Genomic DNA, 27460 nt, shown 5'->3' with positions numbered 1-27460 from the left:
TTGAGTGTAGCCACTCTCTTTTTTTCTGAGATGGACACGAGTCACTTCCGAGTCACTTACTTATAACTTATTATCGGTACATAATATATTAATATGTACTTAACACTTGGTTGCTGCACAACTACGACTCTCGACTCTCTCGTTTTTTGTAGACTATAGTAAGCCCCCGGGAAGTGAATGTGCATTATTCTGCTCGGTGTTAGATGTGTGTGGGTACGTGGTTGGTACGTGGTGGGTACACTCTACTACAATCTGTATCAATGAACATTACTACATTACCAACTCAGACCAACAACAAAATTACCAAGGAACATAATCACTAATGAGCTTTGGACAGAAAAATAAGAAAATGTTGCAATTTTTTATTTACATCGAGAGATTCTACTTAACTAATCATTATAATCAATATACTTAGAAAAAATAGAATATAGATTTACTAAGCTACTATTTTATTCCATCCTCCCCCTCCAGATTCCTACTAATCTTCCAGTAATTTCCATACTCCCTGCTGTGGTCACTTATTTTAAAACACATCACTTAGGTCCTCCTAGGATGTTCCATGATTAGACAACCGTCCCTAATTCGTCAAATTTTTCGGTCTCTTCTCACAGAAGACGCTCAGAAGGGTGGTGTAGACGGGACGGAATATCACGAAGTAGATGAGCTCAGCCACGCTGATGATGCTGAAGCCGAGGAACAGGCTCAGCAGGCCGCCTATAGCACCTGCAACCAATCAAATTGCATAGGTTTACACCTTGAACCAATCAATATGTTTCATAGGTTTAAGATTTGCAGCAATCAGAAGTGGTAAGTATAACAGCATGCTACAAACAGATTTGCTACGATACTGTGCTACGAAATTTTCGTAGCCGTTGCTACGAAATCCTCGTAGGCTTTGCTTTTATTGAAGATTTGCAAGATTTGATGAAGAAATTCATATAGTTGTATAAGATGAAGAATTACATAATAGTTGTAACCACTTCACCCCTAAAAATGTGGTGTGGTGTTTAAGCAATCCAGGGTGTCACTGTTGTCAGCTAATTCCATACCAAATTTCATGAAAATCCATAGTTAAGTTAAGTCCGCGGGAAGCGCTGAATGCGGACCGCCTCCGATCGGATAGGATGAATAGAATGTGTGTGCTAACCGGCGAAGTACCCTCCGTCGTACTGCGCGTGGCGGTGCAGCCCGATGAACATGTCGTCGTAGAAGTGCACGTTGATCTTCGTTATCTCTAGCCTGAAACAATTAATATTTTCATCAAGTCACTATCATGTAGTGTAATATAGTCTCTAGTCTAGTCTATATATTGCTCGTACCGTTTATATACTTCCGGCGCACCCTAAACCGACTGGCTAATCCTTCCACCACGATGACATACCTTAGACCAGCTCTAGATTCATCCAGATATTCATTTGTATTTTAAGAACCAATGATAGCCACAGCTATTTTCATCCCTCCTTTCGACCAATTAGACCAATTTGTGTCACAGAACTTACTCCTTAACCTCTCCCCCCTCCCCGCCGCCCTCCACCTTCATGTCGGAGTAGTACACCTGGTTGTTGTACAGGATGTCGTTGCAGGACGGGTAGCACGAGCGCGCGCCGCTGCGTCCGTGGGAGGAGGAACTGTCTTCGTAGTAGGCGTAGATTAGCTGCTCCTCCACTTTCGCTGTTAAGAAGCTTATATCACCAGGGACTAAACCACGGTTCACCCGGAAACAAGTGAAAGAAAGGAGCCACTACGAGTCGCGTATCAAATTTACTTTATATACGTCCAGCGCACCCTAAGCTGCCTGGATAATCCTTCCACCAAGACGACCACACCTTTGACCAGCTCTAGATTCATCCAGATCATGATTCATTTACATTTTAAGAATCAATGATAGCAAGAGCAATTTACATCCCTCTTTTCGACCCATTCTACCCTTCTTTCACAGAACTTACTCCTTAACCTCTCCCCCCTCCCCGCCCTCCACCTTCATATCGGAGTAGTACACCTGGTTGTTGTACAGGATGTCGTTGCAGGACGGGTAGCACGAGCGCGCGCCGCTGCCCCCGTGGCTGGAGGAGCTGTCCTCGTAGTAGGCGTAGATTAGCTGCTCTTCCACTTTCGCTGGTGAGCGGTAAGGTTAGATTATGTTATGCTACCACCCCTCCTTGGCTATTCGTATTTGCTATTTGCCAAAACGGCCTCGTGTGGTCAGTATATTATTCCCAAATTCTTGTCGAATCTGCTTACATTTTTGGTATTTGGTAAATAAATACAACAGACTTCCAATCACAAATACGAATAGCCAGGTGTGGTAAAAGCATCGGAAATTTGATTATATGATCGTAGATATATTATGATAGCCTGCAGTTTAAAAGCCGTCTGTGTAATTAATAATGATGCATGCGTGCAGCGGGATTGCAAAAGTTTTACTGGAAACCAATGATATTAAAATTTCAAAAGAGGGTAAGTATACTTTATACTTACCATGAACTTCATTAATACAACGAAAATCTATCTCAGTAGAACAAATGGGTTCTCCCTTCAATGTCCCTGAAAACGTAACAAAAATATTACATACTTGAAATAACTATAGTTAAGAACAAACAAAGCTTGTTATAATATTTTATTGTTAGGTTCTACACTTACTAGGCCAATTAAACAGCACACAATTGCACTGTTTCTTCGACTCTCGCATCAGCAGGTCGTGTTTGCAGTTGCTGTCTGTATAAATGGAATAATAATCCAGCGTTCTTTCATCTTGGAAGAAACATTGTCTCCGGCCAGGTGACAGGGACCTCAGCGCCGGGTCAGTTCTGTAGGTCACGGGGGACACTTCTACAGTGGTCCACCTGCCCATCGGTAGACGTAAGACAGTGCTCGTGTAGATGTGATCGGTCGGGGATCCTATTAAAACCTGAGAAAATTGTTGAACATGTTTGAAAAAGGCAAAAAGGTTGCTTCAATGAATCGCGATAAAGTGACAAGATCTGTTGGTGACGGAATCTGCATTCGATTGTGTAAAATTGTGTAATAGGTACTTCGTTCTATTTAATTTTAATTATACTAAAAGTATATTGGTATTTTTATTAGCTATTACTGATCCTCATGGACGAAAGGCTGAAATTACTGATTGACCGTGGATTCAATTCCTATACCTACCTAATAATAAGTTATTTTTTTCTATTAATTGTAATCTAGAGGAATGACTAGTGGTCGTACAAACTGTAACAAGTTTCAGAATCACTAGGTAAAGCGTAAAATATATTGTTAACTTTTGTAATTAAATAAATAAATAAATAATAAAATAAATAAATCACAAACCACAAGATTTTTTAATCTTGGTAAGTACAAATAATTTATTACTTCTGTTCTGACTAACCGTATACCCAAGGTTGACGTCATCACACTCGAACTGGTGTTCGCTGGTGTTCAGATACACTTCGACCCCCAACCCATTGACCTCCCCTGACGCCATAGCTCTGAAGGGTCGCATGGTGGGGTCCGGTGGGAACACCCGCGGGTACCCGTCGTCCAGGGTCCAAGCTAGAGGTCGGGGGAAGACGTGCTTATCGAACACACGTTGCCAGTTCGCTGTTATGTTTGTCCTGAAATGGTTTGTGTGTTAATAGACCAGTGAGCAATTCTCTCCTATTCAGTGGTAAGTCATAAATAACGCAATAAAAATAGTGACCATTTTACACTAGACTGTCAAGAATCCTCACAAAAGGGACGCAACAAAACTCTGCCCTCGTCCTACCAATTTCAGTTAATTACTTGTCTAAGATATTTGGGTCAGTAATGGCTATCCTAAACATTACTTCCCTACATTAACCTGGAGTCAGTGCAGTCTGCACTGGAGTGGAGACCACGAACTGGCAAGCGTAGCATGGTATGTCCTGCTGACCTGCTGTCCGCAGGACCTACAACCTTTTATTTAATTGGCGCGGTAGCGGCTGTGGATAAAGAAGGCCGTTTTATTCGGCATTGAGTGTTGTGGCGCTCCTTAGAAGATACCTATGTCCAGTAGTAGCTGTTTACGGGACTGATATTAATGATGACAACAAGCTACCAACTCACATCCCATTCAAAGGCAGTCTGTTAAAGGCGTAACAAAGACCGTAGTTGGTGAACACCGGCCGGAACAGAGACTCGCAGCAGTCCTTGCCGAGCCAATCCTGGTCGTTGGTCGGCTTCCAGTAGCAGCGGCGGACCACCTCTTGGCATTTCGGGGACACCTGCGAAATAAGTTCCTGTATGTAAAGCTTTGAATGCATTGTACTCATTCTAAAACGACCATAGGGCTCGCAACCTATCACGAGAATAAAAATTTTCAGCTAAATGCGGGGACGCGCATGCGTGTATCGTAAGCAAAATTATGTAGGTATGTACCTATATGTATGCATGCATGTAATTCTTTGGGTTAAGTACTTCATCCTGTACGCCGGATATAGTGGAAGATTGTGCTGGTGGAAAATACATTAACCTGTGATAGGTATACCTATATAGAGTATACTATTTACAACAATTTATCTCTGTGTGTGATGTGATTAATGATTTTTCTTTCTTTCTTCTATCCATTCGGAATATTTAATGTTATAGTTACTCAACCCAGCAATTTTACACAGCGCAAGTGCTTCCATTATTGTAATATGTTAAGTACATTACATTATGATGAATAAGCTTCGCTTCGCATAAGAGGCTTCCCCAAGGTTCAATCTATCTATTGGCTAATATGTTTTACGTATAGTAGGTACCTACTTTTTTTTTCATACTCGGAACATTAGCGGCCTCGTTTAGCCGTAAATCCGTTTTTTGCAGATGATTAACTGTGTCTTGGATTTCACTACGTGTTGCCCACCTTTTCGATTTGTACAAGTGCTAACAAATAAGAGCAAAAGTATTTAAAAGTCAACTCAGCTCATCATTCTGAGCAATTTTGATTAAGAAGTTAGTACAAAACTCGAAAATTTCCTTAAATTCGCTGAACAAAAGTTGTACAGTATGCCGTGTTGAGTGACCCTTTTCATAAACACCTGGAGAGTCATTCTATACGACGAAAATTAAGTTTCGGAGCGCTGCTACGTGAGCCGCGACTTTTCGTCAGTATAGAGTAACCCTCTAACCCTCTCGTCTGGTCTGGCGGCAAGGGTCCGCTATCGACGTACTTATACCTATTACTATTACAGCGCCGTTTTTACGGGGTACCGCGTTATAGTGACGTTTATTTACGGGGTTCCCCTCATCTCGCCTAATCTTTATTGCTCAAAACTCGTTTTGCATAACTCGTATGGTCTAAACTTTATTCGCCGAATCATCACTTTGCCTAGACTTATGTGGCATAAGACTCGTTTCGCCTAAAACTCTTTTGGCACAATCTTGAAACACGTAAGTCTCGTTTGCTTAAATTTATCTTCGTCTATACCTTTGTATAATCTTGATTCTTCTAATATTATCTTATTAAATGATGTATGAAGTATGTAGTAAATGTACAAATTGTGGTATTTTTCTCCTACATACCAAAAATCACGATATTGAATGATCAAAGAATCGAATTACAATCGCCATTAAACCCCATGGGATCGAAACCTAAAGATAGGTGCGACGACGACGAGCAAAGCGAGGAGGAGCGTGTTAGGTGCACATGTTCGTCAAAACCAAAGCGGAACGCAGCGAAGCGGAGCGGAGCGTTTTCCACACAGCGGAAACAATACAAGGCACCATGGCAGGCATTGGTTTGCGTTATGTAGGGCGTCGCTCCGTCTAAGTTAAAGCCAAACGAATATGATTACTTTGTAAAACCTATGCCATAGCATTATTAGGCTATTCAAGATTTGGCCATACCATTATTAGGCTAAACAAGATTATGCGAAATAACTTTTTACTAAACGAGATTTATGCCATACGATTTTCGGCGAAACGAGACTTTGACCAAACGTTACTATGCAATACGAGATTAGGCAAATAAATCTTAGGCCTAAAAAGGTAGAACCTTATCTACGTCGATCACGGACCCGTGCAGCGGGGACTATAATATGTTAATCTGTTAACAGTATGTAAGCCCGGATTACCCTGACGATGAACTCCTGCAGCTTCCTGGTCTGGTCGAGGGACAGCGGCCGGCGCGTCGCCTTGTTCATCCGGAACATCTTCGGACATATCAGAGACGCGTAGAAACTTTCCATCCTGTAGATTTGACATTATGTTTTATTATGAGATTTATGAGCAGCGATTCGGTAGCAGCAGCAGGTCAAATGTGTCCTTAGTCCCATAATCAAATAACGAAATTAAGGTAGGTATTGTGTTTGGATTCTTTTCAATGCATTAATATCTAAAATTCCGTTCCCAATCAGTGTAATAGTTTAGAAAAGTATATAAAGCAATCGTTGAAGTTTTATTTAAACTAACTAAGTCCCCTTGTTGTAGGAAGGAGACTTACAAAGTAAATTGGCTCAAATGTGAACTTAGTGCTAGTAGCATTCTCTACCAGTTACGGCTATGGCGTACTCATTTAACGCGGAGACATTGGAGCAGGACATCTTGACGTGCAGGTGCGGACACAGCACCACGCTCGGGAACGGCACCGCCCACACCGGAGTCTGCAATAACAGTAATATACAGGGTGTTGCAAAAGGCTAATGTCTAGTTTCACCATAGTCTGTTAGATCATTAACACCCCTTTTATTTTATGTCATCAATTATACTTAATCTCCATATTAAATTCTTGAAAGATGTGTCAAAATTCAACAACTAATGCCTTGTTATGATCTAACAGAGTATGGTGAAACTGGCGCTTACGGCTTTTTTGTACTACATCTTGTTGAAATTTGTTAAAAAACCTTTCTATATAATAATGTTTATTATGGTGTTTCAGAAAGTTTAATCTTGTTTATTATCCGTAAGCAAAGCTTCAGTCATTCGTCATCATCAGCTTATATCATCCATATGGGAATATAGGCCTCTCCCAAGGAACATCACAACGCTGTGTCTTCAGTTACCAAATTTTCTAAAATACGAGTAGCCATCCAGTGGACCAGCGGACGGTCCACTATCACCCGTCAGTCTCGTTAAAATGAGTTCCCGAGTGTAGACGTGGAGTGGAGTGGAACGTTCTCCAGCCCGCTGGACCGACAACCAGACAGCTGGCCGGTAGAGTCTGGACGATTAAGGCTGAGGACAGAGCATTATGGCGCACCTTGGCAGATACCTATGTACCTATGTGCAGTAGTTGACGATTATTCGTCAATGGTGATCTCTTCTGCTACTGGTGTTCCAGTTTAAATAAATAAAATAAAAAAAATCTACTTTGCTGTCTGTACCTGCAAAGAGTCCATGACATTGACGAAGGGCGCCGAAGCCCACTGCTGGAACATGGCCAGCATGTTGACCACGCACACGGACACGCTCACCACCACGATCACCACCCACGCCAGCCGCTCCGACCGGCTGAACGACGGCTCGAAGATGTACCTGTCAGATTTGACAGCTGTCACAATGTGGAAGACAGCCAAGTGGAACTATAGCAGTACAGTCGAGTGTGCCTTTCAGGTTGTGATGTGACCAATTACATTATGGCGACTGAACTAACCAATTAGTACTGAGATCAGGCTCAGTCGCTTAAGGCGCTCTTTGTGATTGGCTTAGAAGATTTAAATACTCCAGAAAAACAAAAAAAAACTTACTTGACGCCATGCAAAGACCCCTCATACAGGAATTGGCGGACTCCTTTGAAAACCTCATCGTACCACATCTTCAGCACGTCTCTAGCCGTCCTCCTCGCACCAACGTTCATTTGTTTATTGTTCTCCCTCCCTCTCACTACCTCTGGGTTCAGATACCTGAAGTCCTTCCAATACACTACATCTCGTAAGTACAAGTTGTTGTTGAAGATGTACTTATCTTCAGTCGGTGGTTCGTCGAGTGACTCAGCGGATTTTGACTGTTCCATTTTCGAAATTGATGGTTTTGTGAATACTTTTAGAAAGTATTATTTAGATAGATACTCCTTGGCTGACTGAAAATTTGTGAGCACTTCAACTGTAAAATAAAATAGCTAATGTATCCGTACCAAACTATGTATCTATGTATAATTAGGCACACTCTATTGTCGGAATGTATATTCTAGAATAGAAATATTATACTTACTTTTTTACAGCAATAACAACACAACCAACCAACTCGCATTTGCAAAAAGTTAATGTTAATAATGCGTGACTGCAAACACTTGCACTAATCGTCTAGAAACAATTTATTTAAGCGATAAGTCGGCCGTAATCGTATTTTGTGCTGTCAATCGCGATGTATTAGCGCACTCAACTCTATTGGTCTAAGAATTATAATTAAACTATGAAGCTATAAGCTGAGTGCACACCAAAACGCTAAACATATTATAAGCTACTTATTTAAAAGATTATTGGAAATTCTGAAAATCTACTCAAAAATCCAATCACCTAAATACCATAGAATTTTTTTTTATAAATTAGTAAGTATAAGTGTCGCTCTGTATTCAGTGTGCAGTGGTACCATTCTGTCTAGTTAACAAAAGTGAACAATCTCTTTTATGAACGTTAATTACTCACATCACATATCAATCATTCTTTACTTAGACAGGGATTTGAAGTACTTATTACTATGTAGATACACGAAGAGATAGTTATGTTATTGCGCTTTCACTATAAATACAAACAATACTATTTATTTGCACTAAAAAAACAGAAAAATATAAAAGAATAGCTAGGTACTTACTAAAATAAAATGTACAAAAAGGCGGCCTTATTGCTTATAGCAATCTCTACCTCCTTTGGATGGAAGAGAGAGTTTAAAAAAGTTAGGAGGTAGCTGTGGGCTGTGGTGCGATTACTCCATTTTTCACACTATAAGTATTTATCGTAGCATAAAAAAATAAGAAGGTAAAATAACCAAAAACAAAAGTTCATTTTTACCATTAACTTTGAAAGCTATCACCCTGAGGCGCTTCCATATTTGTGAAGAACTCTAATAAAAGTTCCATTGATAACTTTTGTTGTTCAAACTTTGACTTTTCAGTTATTGTTTTGTAAAGAGATTCGCCGTTTTCATTACAAAGTAACTTTTTTTCATCCCACGGCTCGACTAAAACGTAGGAGCATTGGGGAACTAACCTTTAACTGTATATTTTTTTTGGTTTTAGTTTTTAAACACGTTTTAGTATAAACCTACCTACTCACGAGCAATATAAAAGTTCCACTAACAAAATGTAGCCAACAATAATAATGACCCCAATTGTTTAAAAAATATATATTTAGAATCTAATTTTAAAAATGCGTTTTTTTTTTGTAATATTCTTTTGCGTTGTTAAATTATGTACTTCAATATTGCAGACGTCATCATTAAGTTAAGTCTTTTCTGTTTAGGAGTAATTTGGTGCTAGTGTCACTGGATAATTTTCATTGCTCGTGAGTGTATTCATTTTACAATTTTACTACAACGTAGTAGTGAACTGCAATTTGTAAACCGACCACGCTTGTGACACCTGTATTCAGTTACAGTTGCTGTAACTAGATCCTGAAGTTCCTGTAAGGATTCAGGGTCTACGTAAATGAATGTTATTCTGTAAAAAACATGCTAGTGACCAAACAGTCTTGACACTTGTTTGTTTCATTCAAAGGATATGTAATGTTTAGATTGTTTTGTTTAAAAAGGAGGACCCTCCTTTGGCCAGCATTTAAAGACGTGCAACAAAAAAAAGTCATGATCATCAACCCGCACGATTCAAAACGTGAGTCACAGTCTGTGTAGATTTTCCTCCAGGAGTGCAAAAAAAAAAAATATTAATAATATATAGGTATATATATAAAAGATAAAATATATATATTATAAGCTTCCACATTGAGTAGTGAGTAGTTAAAAGATGAAGACAAAAAACAACCAAACTCTCACAATATATTGATCTCTCAAAAAGGCACGGACATAAAGTCTGTGGAGTGATAATAAAATCTTTAACGTGAGTCACAGTTAAAGTAATTTTTCCTTCAAAAACCGTATCGATAACTGATGATCCTGGGATCATTATTATACCTAATTAAGTACTTATCTCCCTACAAAAATGTTAGAAGTTTCATCTTCTCGATAATTAGGAGAAATGACATTCTGATAACACTCCGGTACAGTTGGGTACGGTACAACTTGATAGTTTGTTAGCAGTGATTACACGTTTATTCTTTATCAAACTAACCAACCGTCAATCTTTGAAATAATGTAGTGGTTTGTTAGTTTTACAAGGTACAAAGTGCAGAACTTTCAAGTTGTTTATGTACTGAACTGTACATGTAGCAGAAACGACTCTCACAGTACATAGATATTACATATGTATAAACTGGGTGTGATATTTTATTTCCGACCATTATCTAGGTTTGTTTGTCACCACGTGTCAGAGTTCATTCTTATCATTCCCCGCAAATATTCAACCGGTTTAATTCATAAACGACAGTTCATGTTTTGTTTATAGTTAAGTAGATATATTTGTTGTATTGTGCGTATGACTTAACAGTATTTTTTTATATACATATCATCCTTGAAAACTATCTTGAAGAAATATTGAGCAAGATCAAGAACAGCGTGTAGAGATGCCCATTAGAAGATACATATTTTACAGTAGATAATATTCGAAAAAGTTATGATTAGTATTTGTTTTTGGTAAAAAAATAGATTTAGTTTTTTATGTATTTTATCGATAAATGCATCACTTGTAAAACTTAAAGTACATCGGACTGACGTGATTGTAATAGCCTAGATGCCTATTTAAGCTTTTAAACAATAACACAATTACAGTAACAAATTAAACATATACTTAAATTTTTACAGAAGAATTTTATACATCTGTACTTGTGTTTATAAAAAAATATCAAGACCATACGGCAGGCGTGTAGTGCACACGTTAACCCTATTTACGCGATCAAACAAGTGTCTTGAGCAAGTGAGTACGGCGGCAGTGGCCAGTGATAACACGAGCCGTGCGGATTGATATTGTGAACCGAAATATACGAGTATATTCGTTTTAAAAATTGGTGTTAAATCCTGGATTCAAAAGGTAGGAAGTAGCACCATCATTGCTGTGCATTATGTGCCTATTGGTTTTCTTCTATCTCTAAGGAAATGGTGTTCAAGTCGTGCTGTGCTGTTAAATATAGACTCTGCCTACCTTGTATGGAGACAGATATTTATGTGCATAATATAATAATATATGGGGACCTCTCACACACGGCCATCCGACCCCAAGCTAGGAAGGCTGACACATCCCTAATCCCAAAGAAGACCCGAGTACAAATATCTGCCTCTGCCGGGAATCGAACCGGAGACCTTCGACGTAGCAGTCAGGATCACTGACCACTACACCATTCGGTCGTCAATACGGATGGCATAAACTCCATTAACCCCGCTTCCCTTGACCGCCTCCATTCTGGACGCAGTCACAATTGCATACAAACTTCTTTGTTCGAAACCCTTTTAACAAAGTTCAAAACTTGCGGCAAGCACGTTGTTGGTTGATACACAAAGCAGTGTGAGCATTTGTCAGTGGTCGAGGCAAAGGCTGCTGCGGTGGTAGCTCTTTGGGTTCTCGCGCCAGTTTCAGGAAAGATAAGAGGTTTGCAACGATGCTATTTATCAATAACTTTTTAAAATTCAAAGTATACTAACTTTTCTAGAAGAATAACATAGACATATTGGGCATATTGCACTCTTTAATTATAAGTATAAGTTATACCTATATGCTCTCTGTTATAACTCTGTGTGCCAGCTGCTGTATCTACCGATCACTGATAATTTTTCGCCCTACCTGCCGAGATTATTGAGTGAGGGCTTTTAGCGAAGTATTGTACGTTGAAAACATCCCGGCGGCAGCGCGGTGCGGCGAACAATAGATGAATGTTTCAGCCAGTATTTATTCAAAATGCTTTCGTCTTATCTCTTAATTATCGTACACTTGTAGTAAAATTTTACTATTGTATGTGTAACGTATCTTACTTTAACCAATTCATGACAATAACATGACTGTACTTAAATTGCTTAGCTATATGTTAGTAATTTTGACATAGCTAGATAGGTACCAGCTTTTCTTTTGTGTAGGTTTTCGCCTTCTTTATAAGTTTTATCGTGAGAATTACGGGATAAAAGGAGGCCATACAACGTAAACTTTGCGTCTATTGGTATAGATTGTGGTAAGTTATAAGTAATACACAATAATTATGTTAGTAATTGCATTTCTCTATTGCAGATTGAACAAGATGGAACAAAAACTATTATTGATAGCGGTGCTGTTTTCATGCGTTTATGAATGTGAGTATACTTTTACGAGTGGTGTAAACCAATACTTATACACATGAAATTCTACTAAGCTATGATATTCTGTAAAAAATGCACTATATACGACTCCTTCAATTTAATCTAGGTATAGATCATTATTACAGATGTATTCAATTTGACAATATCATTGTGATAGCGTCGATGAATTTCCTATTTATAGAATAACCTAGCTGTAAAAAAAGAAACAAATGCCTTCGTAATTTTAATTTTATATAGTAAGCTAGATTAACTTGCAAAGCGGGCGCTTGTAACTTGTATTAATTGAATAATGGCTGTGCAAATAAGATCCCTTTCTTAATCGGTCACTGACCCTTGTGTAGTGCATCCGTCATGCATTGACATGCCAAATTAAATTGACAATGGAATGACAATCGCAGACGTCTCAGGGGGGCAACTCTGGCTATTCCGAAGATAGAATGTCGAAGATTGAGATAGCGCGGGAAATTGAACTAGATTTTATCCACGAGCTTTGCTTCGCCTTCGCGATTCCTCTAGCTGTTTTCTCTTGAAACAGTAACAATAAACATCCTTACTCACAAACTGTCACATACATAATTTATAATACACTCACGAGCAAAGAAAAAGTTCCAGTGACAATATATATAACACCATATTACTCCTAAGCGGAAAATACTAGGTTAATGATACCTGATGGAAAATTTCAATTGATCGTGAGTGTGGCCATTAGTGCTGTGTACTCCCTGAGGTAGGGATTCCCGATCTGAATCGATCTTTTGGAAGATGGCAATACGATCTAGCGATTTTTTTATCGATTCAATGGCATGCGATCTTTAGGAAAATCGAATCGTATGCAGAGAAGATTGTATGAAAAAATCGTACCATTAGGAAACGAAAATCCCCAGTTCTTATCCTCAGTGACTGAACCTGGTTGGTTTTGTTCCCCAATAAGTTGATTAGTCAGATTTGTCAGATACAATCGATTATAATATTAGTTTCACTCGGTTTTCTTCCCCATTGAAGGGCTGAAACGTAATAGGCTAGCTACAGCGCACAGACAAATGCAGATGGTTGAAATCTTACATGACTATTAGTTAAAATAAAAAAAAAAAACTTGAAATATAACGATCTTTCGATATCGATTCAAAGCCATACGATTTATATTAACAAGTATAACATGATCAGAGCAAACAATGTTTACGGCGAACGGCACTGTGCGTATTTAATGCCAAAACTTATTAATAAAATGGACCAAAATATTAGAAATCTAATTACACCGAAAAATATCAAGCACAAAATAAAATCATACAATATATCATTACTTTAACTTACACTGTTCGAATATGCACCAACTATCTTGTATGTTTGGCTGCTGGTTTATTATTAAACTACCCGCTATTGTACTTATTTAATTAACATGTAACATTGAATAAGTTTGTGTATTGTATAAAATATAAATAAATATAATTAGTTATTAAGTACCTAATTACGTGGAATGATTCATCACGGACAAATCTCTGTGATTTTTGTGATGCAATGTTATAATTAATCAATAACTCTGTAAAATAATTTGATAAATAAAAAATAATAATAATAATATTAAAAATCTATTATTTTATGATAAGTACGATCTTCCAAGATCGATTTAATCGATTAAAAGTCATACGATCTAGATCGAGAATCGATTCACGGTGTTACGATCCATTACGAACCAAAAGATCGATTCAAGCCCGAAAATCGAGCATCCCTACCCTGAGGTATGCGCACGACGAGACGGGGGGAAGAATCGGCTACTGCCCTCTGTCACATCTCCATTCTCTGTCTCTGTCACGATCGTGGCGGCCCCGCCCCGAACCTCACCGCGCGTACCTCAGGGATTGCACAGTACTAATACCCAAACTAAAGTAGGATATCACTGATGACCCTACCGTATGTAGAGGAGGCTGGTAATGAGATCAGCAGACCAGTAAGTAGATCGATTGCGCCGATTGGTGACCCCGAAGTGATTGAATGTTTCTGACATTCCACTGACATCTTTTCTACCGACCTTCCAGCCTCAGCCATCCACTGCTTCTACTGCAACAGCGCCAACAATTCGGCGTGTGCGGACGTGATGGCGCTGGAGCCGGAGCTGCGCGCGCGCATCATCCCGGCCGTGCACTGCGAGACCGCCGTGCCCGCGCCCGCCACAGAGCGCTTCTTCTGCAGGAAGATCGTACAGACTAGTGAGTACCTTGAAGACCAGGATGTAGATGACAGATAGAGATACAGAGAGGAGAACAGCAGTAGAGGGACCAGAAATCTGCAAACCTGTAATTAGACAGTAAGCACAGACTACAGGCTAGTAAGTTGCTATAATGCTGATTGGTGACCCCGACGTGATACAATGTGTCTTTATTACATTATGAGTAGATTACGCAGAAAATGAGTAGATCTACAGACCAATAAGTAGATCTGCAGACCAGGTACCGTATTCATGACAAATCAGCGCTATCCAAACGGCAGTGAATTTGTAGTACATTTAACTTGCCTTCCACATATTTGTTTCGTATTTGCAAAATACCTTTTTAACCCTTCATTCATTGTTCCAGTCTTCCACTCGCACCGCGACAGTGAGGTGCGTGTAACCCGTGGCTGCGGCTGGGTCCGCCACCACCGGGAGTGCTACAAGGCAGACAATGCGGACCACCTGGAGACCGTCTGTCAGTGCTTCGAAGACCACTGCAACAGCAGCGGAAGGGTTAACGCGGCGCTAGCGGTCGCGGCGCTGTGCGCTTTAGGCAGGCTTTTGCTGTCTTAAAAAGTTTTTTTAGATAAAGTTATGTATGTTGTTGAAAGTAAGGCTGCTTTCCCAGTAGCCTAACTGTTGCCTGTTTTTAGCGTAATCTATCAAATTGTAACACTAGGTAGTTTAATCCTATAGATATTCCGTTAACCCAGTTGGCAGCGAACAGTTTGCCTGCTGGGGACGCAGTTTCAGTATAAATGCGAATTATTGAGATTATATGTTTTTGTTGTGTACAAAGGTACATTAATAAGAAGTTCTAAAAAAAATGCGTAAAAAAGGTTTCTTGAGGAATATCTATAAATATCCTACGAGGACGACTTGGCTCGATTGCGATGTACCAATTTTTTTTATAAATAACACCGATATGAAAATTGTAATAGGAATATTAAGTTATTATTATAGTCTGCCTACCAAACTAAAAGCTCAACGCAAGCAAAAATATTTTATTTAGAATGTTACAAAAAAAAACAGAATAAGTAATAAATATAAATAAATTTTTCACATTGATAGTGACTTCAATAATTATACATATATTATAAATTATACTACTTATAAAGAATATACTTACCTACGTATTCGCATATATTTTTTCACCCTAACTCCGAAACTACCAATAATTTTCTAAAACCTTGAAAATTATTGATTAGATTTATTACCTTGTTGAGATTTAATTTTCCTTGGTTTTTATCTAAGTGTGAACATTTCTTGCTTGGACTTAAGCCGGTACAAACCACAATAGATCTAAGAATAAACATAATAACGTTTAAATTACATTGTGACGCCTGCAGGTAGGATATCAAACTCATTATCCGTGGACTAACCTTCTGGAAAATGTAGAGCATTATAAATAGAGTTGACGTCTTCACTTAGTTGCTTCTTGGTTCTTATTTGTTATATTTATTATATATTCCCTTGTAAATATATTTATAAACACTAGAAGTAAGGTGCGATTGAAAAGGGATATTTTCAAAATCTAGAAAATATATTTATTTATTTATTTATTTATTTATTTATTTATTTAATTATTTAATACTTTATTGCACAAATATAACATAAGTGTACAAAAGGTGGACTTAATGCTAAAAGCATTTTCTACCAGCCAACCTACATTGTTTTTAAATTTTTTCATAATGTTTTTCTCGACTTGCACATTAAGGACATTGCCCAAATTTATACACACATGTGGAACTCATAACTAGCTACAGAACAGTTTGTTCTTTACATAACAACTGCACCCCTACTCTTGAAAGGCAATGTATTGCGTTTGTGTGCAACATTTAAAAAATCATAACTTCTCTTCAAAATTGATTTTACAAAAAGTAAAAATACATTAATTTTCATCAAGATAATGCCTGTTTTTAGAACCTAGCACTAAGAACCAAGTATACCCAGAATGTAGAATTTATCGTATATTTTGGCCGAAAAATCCTTATTTGGCCTTTTTTCTTAATAAATTCTAAATTGTAGTCATTATATTTTTGTTTCTAGGTTCTCCAAATAGGCATTACCTAGACTAGATGATCATATCAGTATTTTTACTTTTTGGATAAACGCCTCTGAAGAGAAGTTATGATTTTTTTAATGTTGGGTACGCAAGACAGACGCAATACATTGCCTTTCAAGAGTACGGGGACTGGAGGTTAGTATGCATTTTTTCCTAAAATGTCCCAAGTTTCAAAATGTCTTATCCCATAATGTTAGATATTGCATTTACCTCGTTTACGTTTTCGTAAATTGCAAAACCCGTACTGGCCTTTAAGCGCGCAATTTAGGAACGTGCCGTGCGTAGAGTGGGGTGAGTCATGCGTCAGTGAGCGTCACGCACAAACAGCGCGTGCCTGCCGACCGCCGCGGCGGATCCCGGGGTGTCTGTTTACTGTCCGTACTCGTTACAACTGGGCTATTCGTATTTACTGTGGCTGGTGGTTTGTTCTTTACACAGGGTGTTAGAAAAAAGGGTTTAGGGTGAGTCGGACTCGCTCATGGGGGGTTCCGTAAGTAAGGTTTCATGCGATACTATATGGCTCGATTATTTTTTGTAAAAAACACATCTAAAGGCTTATCATTTCTTTTATTTTCGAATATTGTGACGTACGGATTTTGACGATTCCATGGTCTCGTTAACATTCAGCTATGGAACCATAAGCGTATGGTTAGCTGGGAAGGGGTGGGTGGGTCAGAATTACTCAGAATTATAAACTGTTGAGCTCATTTTGGCTTAGTATAACTTTTGCAAAACCATTTATTCTTGGTAAAAATTACTTGAACCTCAAACCGTTTAAATCTCGATTTCTTACAAATATGTATTATGTGTGTACGTTACAAAGTCCTAACTTTGTAACGTACATAACCATTTATTCTTGGTAAAAATTACTTGAACCTCAAACCGTTTAAATCTCGATTTCTTACAAATATGTATTATGTGTGTACGTTACAAAGTCCTAACTTTGTAACGTACACACAGTATCGTATATAATAAGTACCTATTTATCTTCCACGCTAAAATTTAAATAAACTAAAAAAAACATTAAAATCATTCAACAACAATCTCACAATGCTACGATGAAGCCTACGCTGTTTTCGTAGCAAAGCCTACGATCGTTCGTAGCCAGTGCTACGTTGCGACGTAGCAAATTCGTAGTAATTTGTTAACTTATCAACGTATGGCATTTTATGGCATCAAATCTATTGTCTTCAAGCAGGCAGGTAGGTAGCAAGTGTTATACAACATACTTACAAGTGTTCTTTAATCCTCTCCTACGATCATAAGTGATGTAAGAAATGGGACACGGAGCCAACGTGAATATCTAAAATTAAGTGTGGAAGAACAAAAGTTGTTCACAATGACTCTCAGAGTCATTTTCTTTAGGTTTGCTATACCATTTTTAACAGCTTGTACAATTAAGTATCTAAGAAATGAAACTACACAAAAACTTTATCACTTTCAGTATATTTTTACCTATGACCTGAAGAGCTTATAATAAATGTATTATATGTATAGTTATTTAATAGTTTTCTTACATTTATACATAAAATCATTATCTTACCAAAATTATTTCATGGACGTATATTGAATGTACCTAAATATTTCCATAAATTATACTCCATCCAGCCTCGGAAATAATTTTGGCATATTTTTCAACAATTACAATCCTGTAACATTGGAGGTTTACAAGGTTTATAATAAGAAGCCTATTATATCTAACGTTTGGCAATTTTCTTACAGAATCTACAGAGAATTGACTTATAAAATTCTATAATAATACTTAACAACAAAAAATACATTCTAAGCTCGCTTGTTTACAGTAAAATATTCATACTTTGTACCAACCATACGAATACTATAAAAAATTTGCTGAGAAAAAGTAAGTTTGTAGCTTACCAGTTTACCTAGATTAGAACTTATTAGATTCATAATCTTATAAGTTCTAACCTGTCGATTAACAATACTTGGCAGAATGTACCTTAATAAATTATTTAAGAAAACAATACGAGTATAATAACTTAACACAGACTCAATGTGCTTGTAACGATTATTGTAGAGTATCAGTATTGCAGCCGTAGTGTTGGGAAAAGACGTTTTATTTTGCTTGACGCTTCTTTCTTTCTTCCATCATTTCCATGTCAGCCAGTTCCGGTTCAGTCTGTTCTTTATTCTGTGATTCCACGGTGATTTCTGTAAATAAAAAACATCGTATGTATCCTAGTATTGCGTAAGTATTTAAATGTCATCATGAATACAACAAGACGACCGAATGGTGCAGGTAGTGGTTAGTGATGCTGACAGCTATGCCGAAGGTTCGATTCTGGCCGGGGTGTATATATTTGTACTCGGATCTTATATTAACACATTATCAACAAATATGTATGTGTGTATATCTTCTGTAGATATATCAGCTGTCCGGTGCCCATATTACAGGCTCTGCCTAGCTTGGTGTCGGACGGCTTTGTGTGAAATTTCCTGCAAGGCTGACAGTCACATAGTTTACGAATGCCGCAACAAAATAAACACCCAAACTTACAAAGATAAAAATTACATAAAATAAGTAAAACCACAAAACACTATCGCACGCAACACAACTACCACATCTTTTGACAGATAACGAAACTTACCGTCATCTTCACTCTTCATAGCCCTGCCGAGTCTTGGCCCGAACCACATGCTAGTGCTATCTGTGCTCTCGCTCCCTCTCTTGCTAACTCCGTACTGTCCCCGTCCTCTTCCCACCATCAGCGCGACGATGTTGCGTATCGTCTCGCGGGATAGCGGCGCGTCGGGATACGGCTCGGGATCCCGGGATTGCAGTTGCGGGATCGTGAAGGGGACATCACTACGGCCGACGCGCGGGAATGCGTACAGTTGACGTTTCTGTTCAGGTTTGTATGTGTCTGGGGGTGAAAAATGATTTGATGAATGTTTTTCTGATTCTTTTTCTTATCAGAAAAGGGGGGGACGTTAGTCGTGATTATCAAAGCCAGTCAGAATGCATACGGACTCGTATAATAATGTACAGTTGGATAAGTCACTCTGGATGGCTTGTTTCCTGTTGGTGATGTAAAAACAACAACTTGTTTTAACCGAATGAATGGATTTTTTGTGAACAAGTAATAGTTTTAAAGTTTAGTAGGATAAGGCCTAGTTTCACCATAGTATATGTTAGATCATTAAAACCCCTGTTACATTGTAATTGTCATCTAAAATAAAATTTCCATATTTAATTCTTGACAGATGTGTCTAGAGTCAACAACTAATCCCTTATTATAATGTAACAGGGTGTTAATGATCTAACAGAGTATGGTGAAACTAGGGCAAAACATAGCTTTCAATGAACACAGGGGTTTATTCTATAAGAACTGTCTTGTATGCAAAGAACATCATGGTAAATATTTTATAATATTTAATATTACGATGAGTTTTTAAAATATTTAATGATGAATGGTATTCCACCAGGCGAGCGTGTTTGAGCGAGCGCCGCAGGGTAGTTGAATTACAAAGCAAAAGTAACCATCATATTGTATTCAAGTCAGGTTTTTAAAACATTATTCCACCTTTTGAAACTTACTGGATAGGATATCTGCTGATTCTTTACCTTAATTAAAGTTAGAACTTTGAATCTTAATTCAACTGAATAAAGGTTAATTTAGTAATCTCGTTTAGGCACTACCTCATAAATGTTGAACTTGTTAACCAAAAGTTTGTTTTAATTCAGTTCTCTTGATTTAGACAGAATATTAACAGTAGCTTTTGTATAACAATTAAAGTATGATCAGCCTGTTTCGATATTTTGTAATTACATAGAAGGGAATTATATTTACATGTCCTGTGAGCTTCCCTTCACCTTCAAAGATTTCACACTTGATGACTCATATTCCTCCGTTTTTTTTTCATCTTTACTGATTTAAAATTGCCTCCTGATCACTACCGCCTACTGTACTATGTTTTAGTTATAAAACCTATTTTATTGCCATGATATTAAGTGTTTTATAAACAATACATACATACATAAATGTTCACGACTGTGATCCCCGAAGGGGTAGTCAGGGCAGACTCGTAAACAATTTACCCGCTTTTCGTTGTACATGTATATGTACCATAAAGATTCTAATACTACTACTTCATACTCACCCATGTACCACAACTCCTATGCTAACACTCCTGGTAGGTACTCACCCAAGTAGTACTGGTCCGGCAGCTGCCAGGCGGCGCGGCCGCCGCGGCCCACGCGCGGGAACGGGTACAGGCTCAGCACCCCGTCGCGACGGAGCTTGGCTGAGGACTCTGCGGACAAGGAGCATCATCAGGGAATAGAATATAACTTAGTTGGCCACCGCGAATAGAAAAACATACAAAGAATATAAAGAATATACTTATAAACTAGGAGACGCGACGCTTACGCGACTTGAAGAAGTCCCATTTGGATATAGATACCCAGACAACCCAGGATAGAAAATCCTGGCGCCGAGTAACGAGGAGAGCCGACCCCAAATAATGGGAAGAGGCAAAGAAAAAGAAGAAGAAGACTTATAAACTAGGAGTAATGAACAATGAGCATCATCAGCGTCGTACTGACTCTTGACTGCTGCATGAGGACCAGCCGCTACACGGGTTCGTTATCGATGTCGATAAACTCGTTTAATGCGCGTTCCACCAATCGTAGCCCCGTATTTATAATGAATTGTGATATAGTGACGTTTATCTACCTCGATAACGGACCCGTGTAGAGGCAGCAGAGGGGTTGCTTAAGCTTACGAAAAACGTGGGATCGCTGCCACTCGAATCACGATCGAACTACGACCTACATCTGTATAAAACGTACCGATTGCAAAGCTCACCAATGAAAGCTGTCGTTTGTTTTGTAGAGCTAAAGTGACCCCAAAGTAACTCGATTCGGTTTTATTACTTATAACGCACACGCAAAGTTTCTTAGTCCTTAGTTTACAATGAGTGGATAGCGTTTGTAATATTAACTGAAATGTCTAAAGTGAGTAGCCCCATGACTTCATTATGTGTAAAATTTCGTAATAATCAAATCATTTTTCCATTACACGAAGGTTTTCTTTAAATGCACGACTAAGTAAATCGAGCGAAAACAAAAATAGGTGCAAATAGTCACTGCAGACCCAAACTAATCCCATGACAAACTGCCACTATTGAGAGTACGGGGGAGGGGGGAGGGGGGGTTTCAATAAATAAATGACGCCAATAGATTTTCAATTGGGTCCTGGTGGGTTATTCAGAGAACTTTTATAAACCTTTCCTAAGTTCTGTGACTACTACAAGAAAAAAGTGATATATTCCTCTTATCGTACTTCCATTTTGAATTCACGGATTGAGAATATATCAGGAAGAGAGAAGTCAATCAGGAAACGATCTTAACTGCTAAAAAGTGAACTTTATTATTTGAAAAAAGTGAACTTTATTATTTAAAAAAAAAGCCAGTGAAAATGTCTTCATTACAAAATTAGATCCTGAGGTACTTATAGGTATTATTTATCGATAACATTAAAATGAAATCGTATTAGCATTGTTGGGCAGAATACGACGGTTTATCTAAATATATCCCCAACAAAGCCCCGCCATTACTTCTAATACACGCAGTATTTGCATACTGAACATTTTTCTGACTTCCTTATGAAATTATAACATAATAATGTGTGGAATTCTCCTTATGTTGGCATTTCGGATGTATTTAATTAAGGCGAAGCAAAATAATCGGTATCGAATAATTACATATAAGTAAGTATTATTATGATATCGTCGGTAGAATTTCCAAAAGTCAGAACAAAAGTTGATGTAAATTACAAGGTAAGTTCATAGAACAACGCGGACTCGGGTGGTTATTCGCAAGTTTACGTCATTCCCAATATGTTAATTTACAAAGAATTCGCAAATCGACTAATTGAATAATTTAATGTAGGTATATTTGAGTAGCAAGTACTCATGTATATTTGTCTACAAATTGCTATCCGAAGCGCGTACCGCGGCATTATTTGCTGACATTGGCTTAGAATCGGCTCAGCCCACACTCGGGCTAATCTTCACTTGTTGCCGACACAGGGAATATTAATGAGGAGCACATATACAGGGTGTTACACAAATGTACAGTTAGAATAAAGCGGTGAATGAACACACCCATAACGAACGCGAATTCTCAAAAGTCGTAAAATACACTCGCGATCAACGAAAACGTTTTTCTTTCAAAACTTTCAAAATACCGACAACAAGTAGACCCATCTTTTTAAAACATTTATCTTAAAGATTTAAAATTTGTTAACGTTTCAGTTGGTAATATTCTGATCCCCTGTTAAATGTACTTCAATGTTGGAGACGGCATCATTAAGCTAGCTTGGTGCCATTGTCACTGCTTCTTCATTGCTAGCGATTGTATTTGTCTGTGATAGTGTATGCATGTGTGATACTCACGGTAGGTGGTCGCCAGCGCTGACGTGATGAGGAAGGCCGACACTGCGATCCTCGTGGCTGAATGCATGGCGGCTGAGGGGAAATAGACTTCATAAATATAGATAGTAGCTTTGAGGGAAACCAGTACGATTCCCGCCTGGACGGAACGGCGTCCCACGCTACGCTCTTTGTTACACTCACAAGCAATGAAAAATTGGACCACCGGGAAGCTCAACCCGATACATCAATAAAAGAATTTTCAAAATCGATCCATAAATGGCGGAGGAATCGGAGAACATACATAAAAATATATATATAAAAAAAAGATCCCGACGAATTGAGAACCTCATCCTTTGTTTGAAGTCGGTTAAAAAACCACTGCCATTGACGTTCCATATATATTATGTCACTGCAACTTTTTCATTGCTCGTGGGTGTTTATAAATCGATGCCTCACGTAACTCGTAGGTAACACGTATCGAATTTATAAACTAGGCCGGCTTACTTTATAAATTTGAAATAATCGATAACAATTCGTGAATTCGAAAACTTTGCCCATTACTGGAACGTGTAAATTATTGTAAGTAAGTCCATATAGTAAATTTACATTATCATCCTACATAATCTTCGTAAGGTTTGGCCTGTATTTTGGACTAGAAGGCTAGTGGTCAGTAGACAGAAGGCTGGCTCAGAAGCATAGAATAACAAGTACAGTTCGTTATTCTATGCTCGGAAGATACCAAGCTCTAGGTTCTAATACCGACTTGATATAACTTGTACCTAGCCCATTTCGAAAATTGTCTACTGGCCGAAAGGATATTTCCTTGAGGTAGAAAAGAACTAATTTTATATTATGTAAATCTTAACTCCTAGTTCCTACGTTTAGCTTCGCTTACCTTACTTTAAATTCGACTTTTGTCATTATAATATTCAGAAGCAATTTTGTACGCGAGAAAAACTTAAATCAGAGCTTATTTCCATGTAATTACAATACGTAGTCCTAACAACCTGGCAAGTTATCTTAGGTCATCTACATAAAGTGTGATAAAACTTTTTATGAAAAGAGTTAACGGACCTATCTGGTGTTTTGGCAAATTTCTGTAGAAACAGTTTAGAAAAATACAGTTATATGTAAACAAGTATTATTAAAAACCCAATTTCTTTTAACATATTATTATTTTACAAGAAAATATTTTATGTTAATTACGCACAAATGAGCTGTTATCGGAGTTGAATGCATCGTTAGCAAGAGGACGCTCCGTCAACTAACACTAACTAAGAGTATGATAATCACTTTGCGTGGTTCCCTAGGTACTTCAGAAGGGCTAGCACAGAGCTTAAGACGCGCACATTAAGAAGTTTTGTATCGTCAGTCAGTATTTCACCTGACATAGAATATAAGTTTTTTCCCAGGAGTCGAATCAAAATCTTCAAAGCTTTAGGTACTAACTGTGAACCGTTCGGTCATCTAGGATATTATCGATATGGATCACTTAATTAATTAATATCTACATGACTTGACTACTCTACATAAATATAATTACTTATATTAAGTATATTCACTTTGGCAAGTCAGTCTAAATCCGCAAGTGGTACCTAAGCCACATACTTAGTACTATGTTTACACTAAACGTGATACTCATACCAAATATGAATACTAGGTACTTGCCAATGTTATTTTAACATCAACATTTCAACCACATTCTTAATTTCAGCAAAAGATACTACTAGACTTGCTGTTTATAAATTTATGAGTTTCGTGAGTGGTTGGAAGTGTGCTTAGTGATATAAATTTATATAATGTATTTCATTTCAATAATAAATGTAAAATCTCCCTCTTGTATATGCTACGAGCAGCTTTGACTACGAATATATTTTTCGGTGAAACAATATACTTAGTGCCTACTCAATAATGTGATTGATCAGATCATAATCAACTTACAAGTTCAGCCTAAATGTTTTACACAGTTGCAATACAGGTTTTGCAAAAGTGATATATTAAGCTAAAAGGGGCTGGTTGCAAACCACTTTTGTAAACAACTTTTGAAAATTCACAAAAAAAAAGATTTTATTCCTATAAAAGCTTTGTTGGTCACGTAACTTTTTACTAAGAAAAATCAGATGTATATTGGGAATTTTCAGACAAAAAATTGTTTTAGAATAACCACCTGAGTCACCCCTTAGTATATACCCCTCATACCATTTTTGCAATATACTGTATAAGTAACCTCGGAAATACAGACTTCTTTTCTAGTTCAGAGGACATGCAGAGCTAAATTTATAAGCTTTGTACATTTGTAATTGTTTTTATACTTAAATATATTTAAAAAATACTTGTGTAATAACAATAACTAACTGAACTAATGTGAAATTTCACATAACTTAGAAACACGCTCAAAACTAGTTAGTTATAAAAAAAATATTTAAAAGTATAGTTTGTACTCCTTCATTTCCTTGGTATATTTTTGTCTGATCTCAATAAATTTAACTATTTCACTGTTAATTAACGGTAAATATTAATTTTACCAGGTATTATTTTTGTGTACTCAGTAGGATTACTTAATTGAATGGCCAATGTTTAGAATTAAACGGTAAGAACTTGTAGTACAATAAAGAACGTTGAATTTTATTTTAATTTAAACCTATAAGCAGCTTACCTAAAAATAATTCATCAGTTTTAAATGATTAGTGCTACCATCCTAAATAAGTATATTTTTTTTCAGGAAAAAGAAACCTACGCAACTACCTACATAGAACAGCTTGAAACTGAAGTAGACCTTCTACAAGTGTTGCAAAAGGGGGAAAGGCGGTGGCTCAGGGGGTCATTCTAAACAAAAACTGGTGTGTCATAAAAACTTTGTTGGTCACGCGACTTTTTACAATGTTTAGGCCTAGATTAATTATTTTTATCGAATTTAAAATGACCTAACAAAAAAACAAAAATGGTTTTCCTTTCTGGTCACTTTACCACTTTACACTTAACCACAACGGTCTGTATAATTCCTAATAATTTACACGTCCCATCATCACGTACACGGCGGAGTGGAGACGTGGAAAAGATCCAAGCATAGGAAGATATTACACTCACGTGCAAAGAAACAGTTCCACTACAAAATGCAGACACCAAATGGAACCAGTTTTTTTAAACATTTATGTATAATAAGAGAATTGAAAAAAAATATTACGTTTTTCGTTGGTAATATTCTGATGCACCTTTAAATGTTCTTAATTATTTCAAAAGGCGTTATTAAGTTAGTATTTTCGGTTTAGGAGTGATTTGGAGATTTTCTCAATGGAACTTTTTCATCGCCCGTGAGTGTATATAAGATGATTAAGCAGACCCTTCAGTGGACCAGATAATTTTGGTCTTAGGTGTTTGTTGTTTGCATATAAGTTCCATTCAAGAGAACTGGACAAAAGTTCCATTCAAGAGAACCGGAGAAAACTACTTATTACATAATAATTATGCCCACGATTGTATGTAATCATTGAAGGTGTAATTAGTCAGTGGTTAAATGTATTATCATGTTAAAAAAATATAGGTAGGTATAAAGCAGCTGACCATGACAATTTCGAAAAATACTTTCATGATAAGTCTTTATGGATTAAATAGGTATTAGAAACGATTTTAAAAGAGAGATTGAAGTATCTATCTCTAAAATTTATAACTAATGTAAAATTGCACCTACAACAAAGTTAAAACGCAAATTTTACTGCAACAAAAATACAAAACTACATTACGTGCACGAGATTAAAAACGCGAAAAGTGATAAAATTTCCGAAAATTGTAAAGGCACGGGCACACTCACCGTGTTATATCACCTGTTGCTCTCGAATGCTGTGCGCCATGGTGGACCCGGCCTTATATAGGGCCGCGGCCGCCCGCCCTGCGCCTCCCAAACTTTCGTCTTGTAACAATTTAGTAATATGGAAACGCATGGGTTTCGAAGAGGAAAATAATATGCTCGGTGTTGTTATAAGATTAAAAGTAGTAAAGTACAGTGTTAGAACCTACCAAGTAAGTAGTTAGACGCTTAAGTTGCTGGATTGGAAGTTTAAAATATGAAAGCCTTAAATCTATTGCTGTTAGTTAATGGGCAGAAAGTGGCAGAAATAGATGTATGAGTACATTCGTGTTATTCAGAATAAACTGATCGAGAAAGTTATTAAAATGCCCTTTTTAATAGAATTTTGTAGCTATGTGGATAGGTACCCGTATTAACCATTAAAATTATAATGTGTTTTTTCTCAACAACTATTTCCGGTTAGCACTGTGTGTTCATAAGAAAATCAGTCAATGACCTCGTTTTATAAAAATATGAAGTAGGTACCTAATAAGATCACTATTTCATACTTCCCGTGATATGGACAAAAATTGCCTCAGGATAGCTATTAATAAATTACATTCCACTTTTATTTCCGGAATTATTTAATATCAAATTTCAAGAACAGCCTATTGGGAGTTGTGCCATTAATAGT

At 37.5% G+C, this 27460-nt stretch overlaps 3 protein-coding genes across 3 annotated transcripts; 1 reads left to right on the top strand and 2 right to left on the bottom strand.

The window, feature by feature from the left end:
• Positions 1 to 52: 52 nt before the first annotated feature.
• Positions 53 to 7952, bottom strand: LOC105380080 (pickpocket protein 28). The gene is made up of 11 exons (XM_048625537.1): positions 7674 to 7952; positions 7311 to 7461; positions 6499 to 6590; positions 6063 to 6177; positions 4072 to 4229; positions 3374 to 3599; positions 2641 to 2908; positions 2479 to 2544; positions 1947 to 2115; positions 1148 to 1239; positions 53 to 723 (listed from the first exon to the last, which is right to left on the bottom strand). The coding sequence occupies exons 1-11, from the start codon at positions 7937 to 7939 to the stop codon at positions 578 to 580; spliced, it is 1749 nt and encodes a 582-aa protein (XP_048481494.1). The 5' UTR covers positions 7940 to 7952; the 3' UTR covers positions 53 to 577.
• A 2991-nt stretch (positions 7953 to 10943) lies between these two features.
• LOC105380017 lies at positions 10944 to 15661 on the top strand. Its single transcript, XM_011549495.3, has 4 exons — positions 10944 to 11059; positions 12245 to 12306; positions 14346 to 14516; positions 14883 to 15661. Exons 2-4 carry the CDS (start codon positions 12255 to 12257, stop codon positions 15089 to 15091), a joined length of 432 nt encoding a protein of 143 aa, XP_011547797.3. The 5' UTR covers positions 10944 to 11059; positions 12245 to 12254; the 3' UTR covers positions 15092 to 15661.
• Positions 15662 to 18010: 2349 nt separating this feature from the next.
• LOC105380016 (CAPA peptides) lies at positions 18011 to 26866 on the bottom strand. The gene is made up of 5 exons (XM_011549494.3): positions 26791 to 26866; positions 23004 to 23075; positions 20751 to 20858; positions 19193 to 19468; positions 18011 to 18755 (listed from the first exon to the last, which is right to left on the bottom strand). Exons 2-5 carry the CDS (start codon positions 23068 to 23070, stop codon positions 18661 to 18663), a joined length of 546 nt encoding a protein of 181 aa, XP_011547796.3. The 5' UTR covers positions 23071 to 23075; positions 26791 to 26866; the 3' UTR covers positions 18011 to 18660.
• Between the last annotated feature and the right edge of the window lie 594 nt (positions 26867 to 27460).

Source organism: Plutella xylostella, chromosome 14 (assembly GCF_932276165.1).
Source record: "Plutella xylostella chromosome 14, ilPluXylo3.1, whole genome shotgun sequence".
In the NCBI taxonomy this organism is placed as follows: Eukaryota; Metazoa; Arthropoda; class Insecta; order Lepidoptera; family Plutellidae; genus Plutella; species Plutella xylostella.
This window is presented reverse-complemented; position numbering and strand designations above follow the sequence as displayed.

What these genes read in the sequence shown, in the direction of transcription:
- LOC105380080 (XM_048625537.1), bottom strand. Translation starts at nt 7,939, where the DNA reads ATGGAACAGTCAAAATCCGCTGAGTCACTCGACGAACCACCGACTGAA. An exon ending in TGCAGGAGTTCATCGTCAGG is followed by an intron (nt 4,230 to 6,062) that starts GTAATCCGGGCT and finishes CTTATTTCGCAG; the next exon opens with GTGTCCCCGAAATGCCAAGA. An exon ending in GAGGGGGGAGAGGTTAAGGA is followed by an intron (nt 1,240 to 1,946) that starts GTAAGTTCTGTG and finishes TAATTGTTTCAG; the next exon opens with GCTAGAGATAACGAAGATCA.
- LOC105380017 (XM_011549495.3), top strand. Translation starts at nt 12,255, where the DNA reads ATGGAACAAAAACTATTATTGATAGCGGTGCTGTTTTCATGCGTTTAT. An exon ending in GTTTTCATGCGTTTATGAAT is followed by an intron (nt 12,307 to 14,345) that starts GTGAGTATACTT and finishes CCGACCTTCCAG; the next exon opens with CCTCAGCCATCCACTGCTTC. An exon ending in CAGGAAGATCGTACAGACTA is followed by an intron (nt 14,517 to 14,882) that starts GTGAGTACCTTG and finishes TCATTGTTCCAG; the next exon opens with TCTTCCACTCGCACCGCGAC.
- LOC105380016 (XM_011549494.3), bottom strand. Translation starts at nt 23,070, where the DNA reads ATGCATTCAGCCACGAGGATCGCAGTGTCGGCCTTCCTCATCACGTCA. An exon ending in AGCGCTGGCGACCACCTACC is followed by an intron (nt 20,859 to 23,003) that starts GTGAGTATCACA and finishes CCTTGTCCGCAG; the next exon opens with AGTCCTCAGCCAAGCTCCGT. An exon ending in TATGAAGAGTGAAGATGACG is followed by an intron (nt 18,756 to 19,192) that starts GTAAGTTTCGTT and finishes TTTTATTTACAG; the next exon opens with AAATCACCGTGGAATCACAG.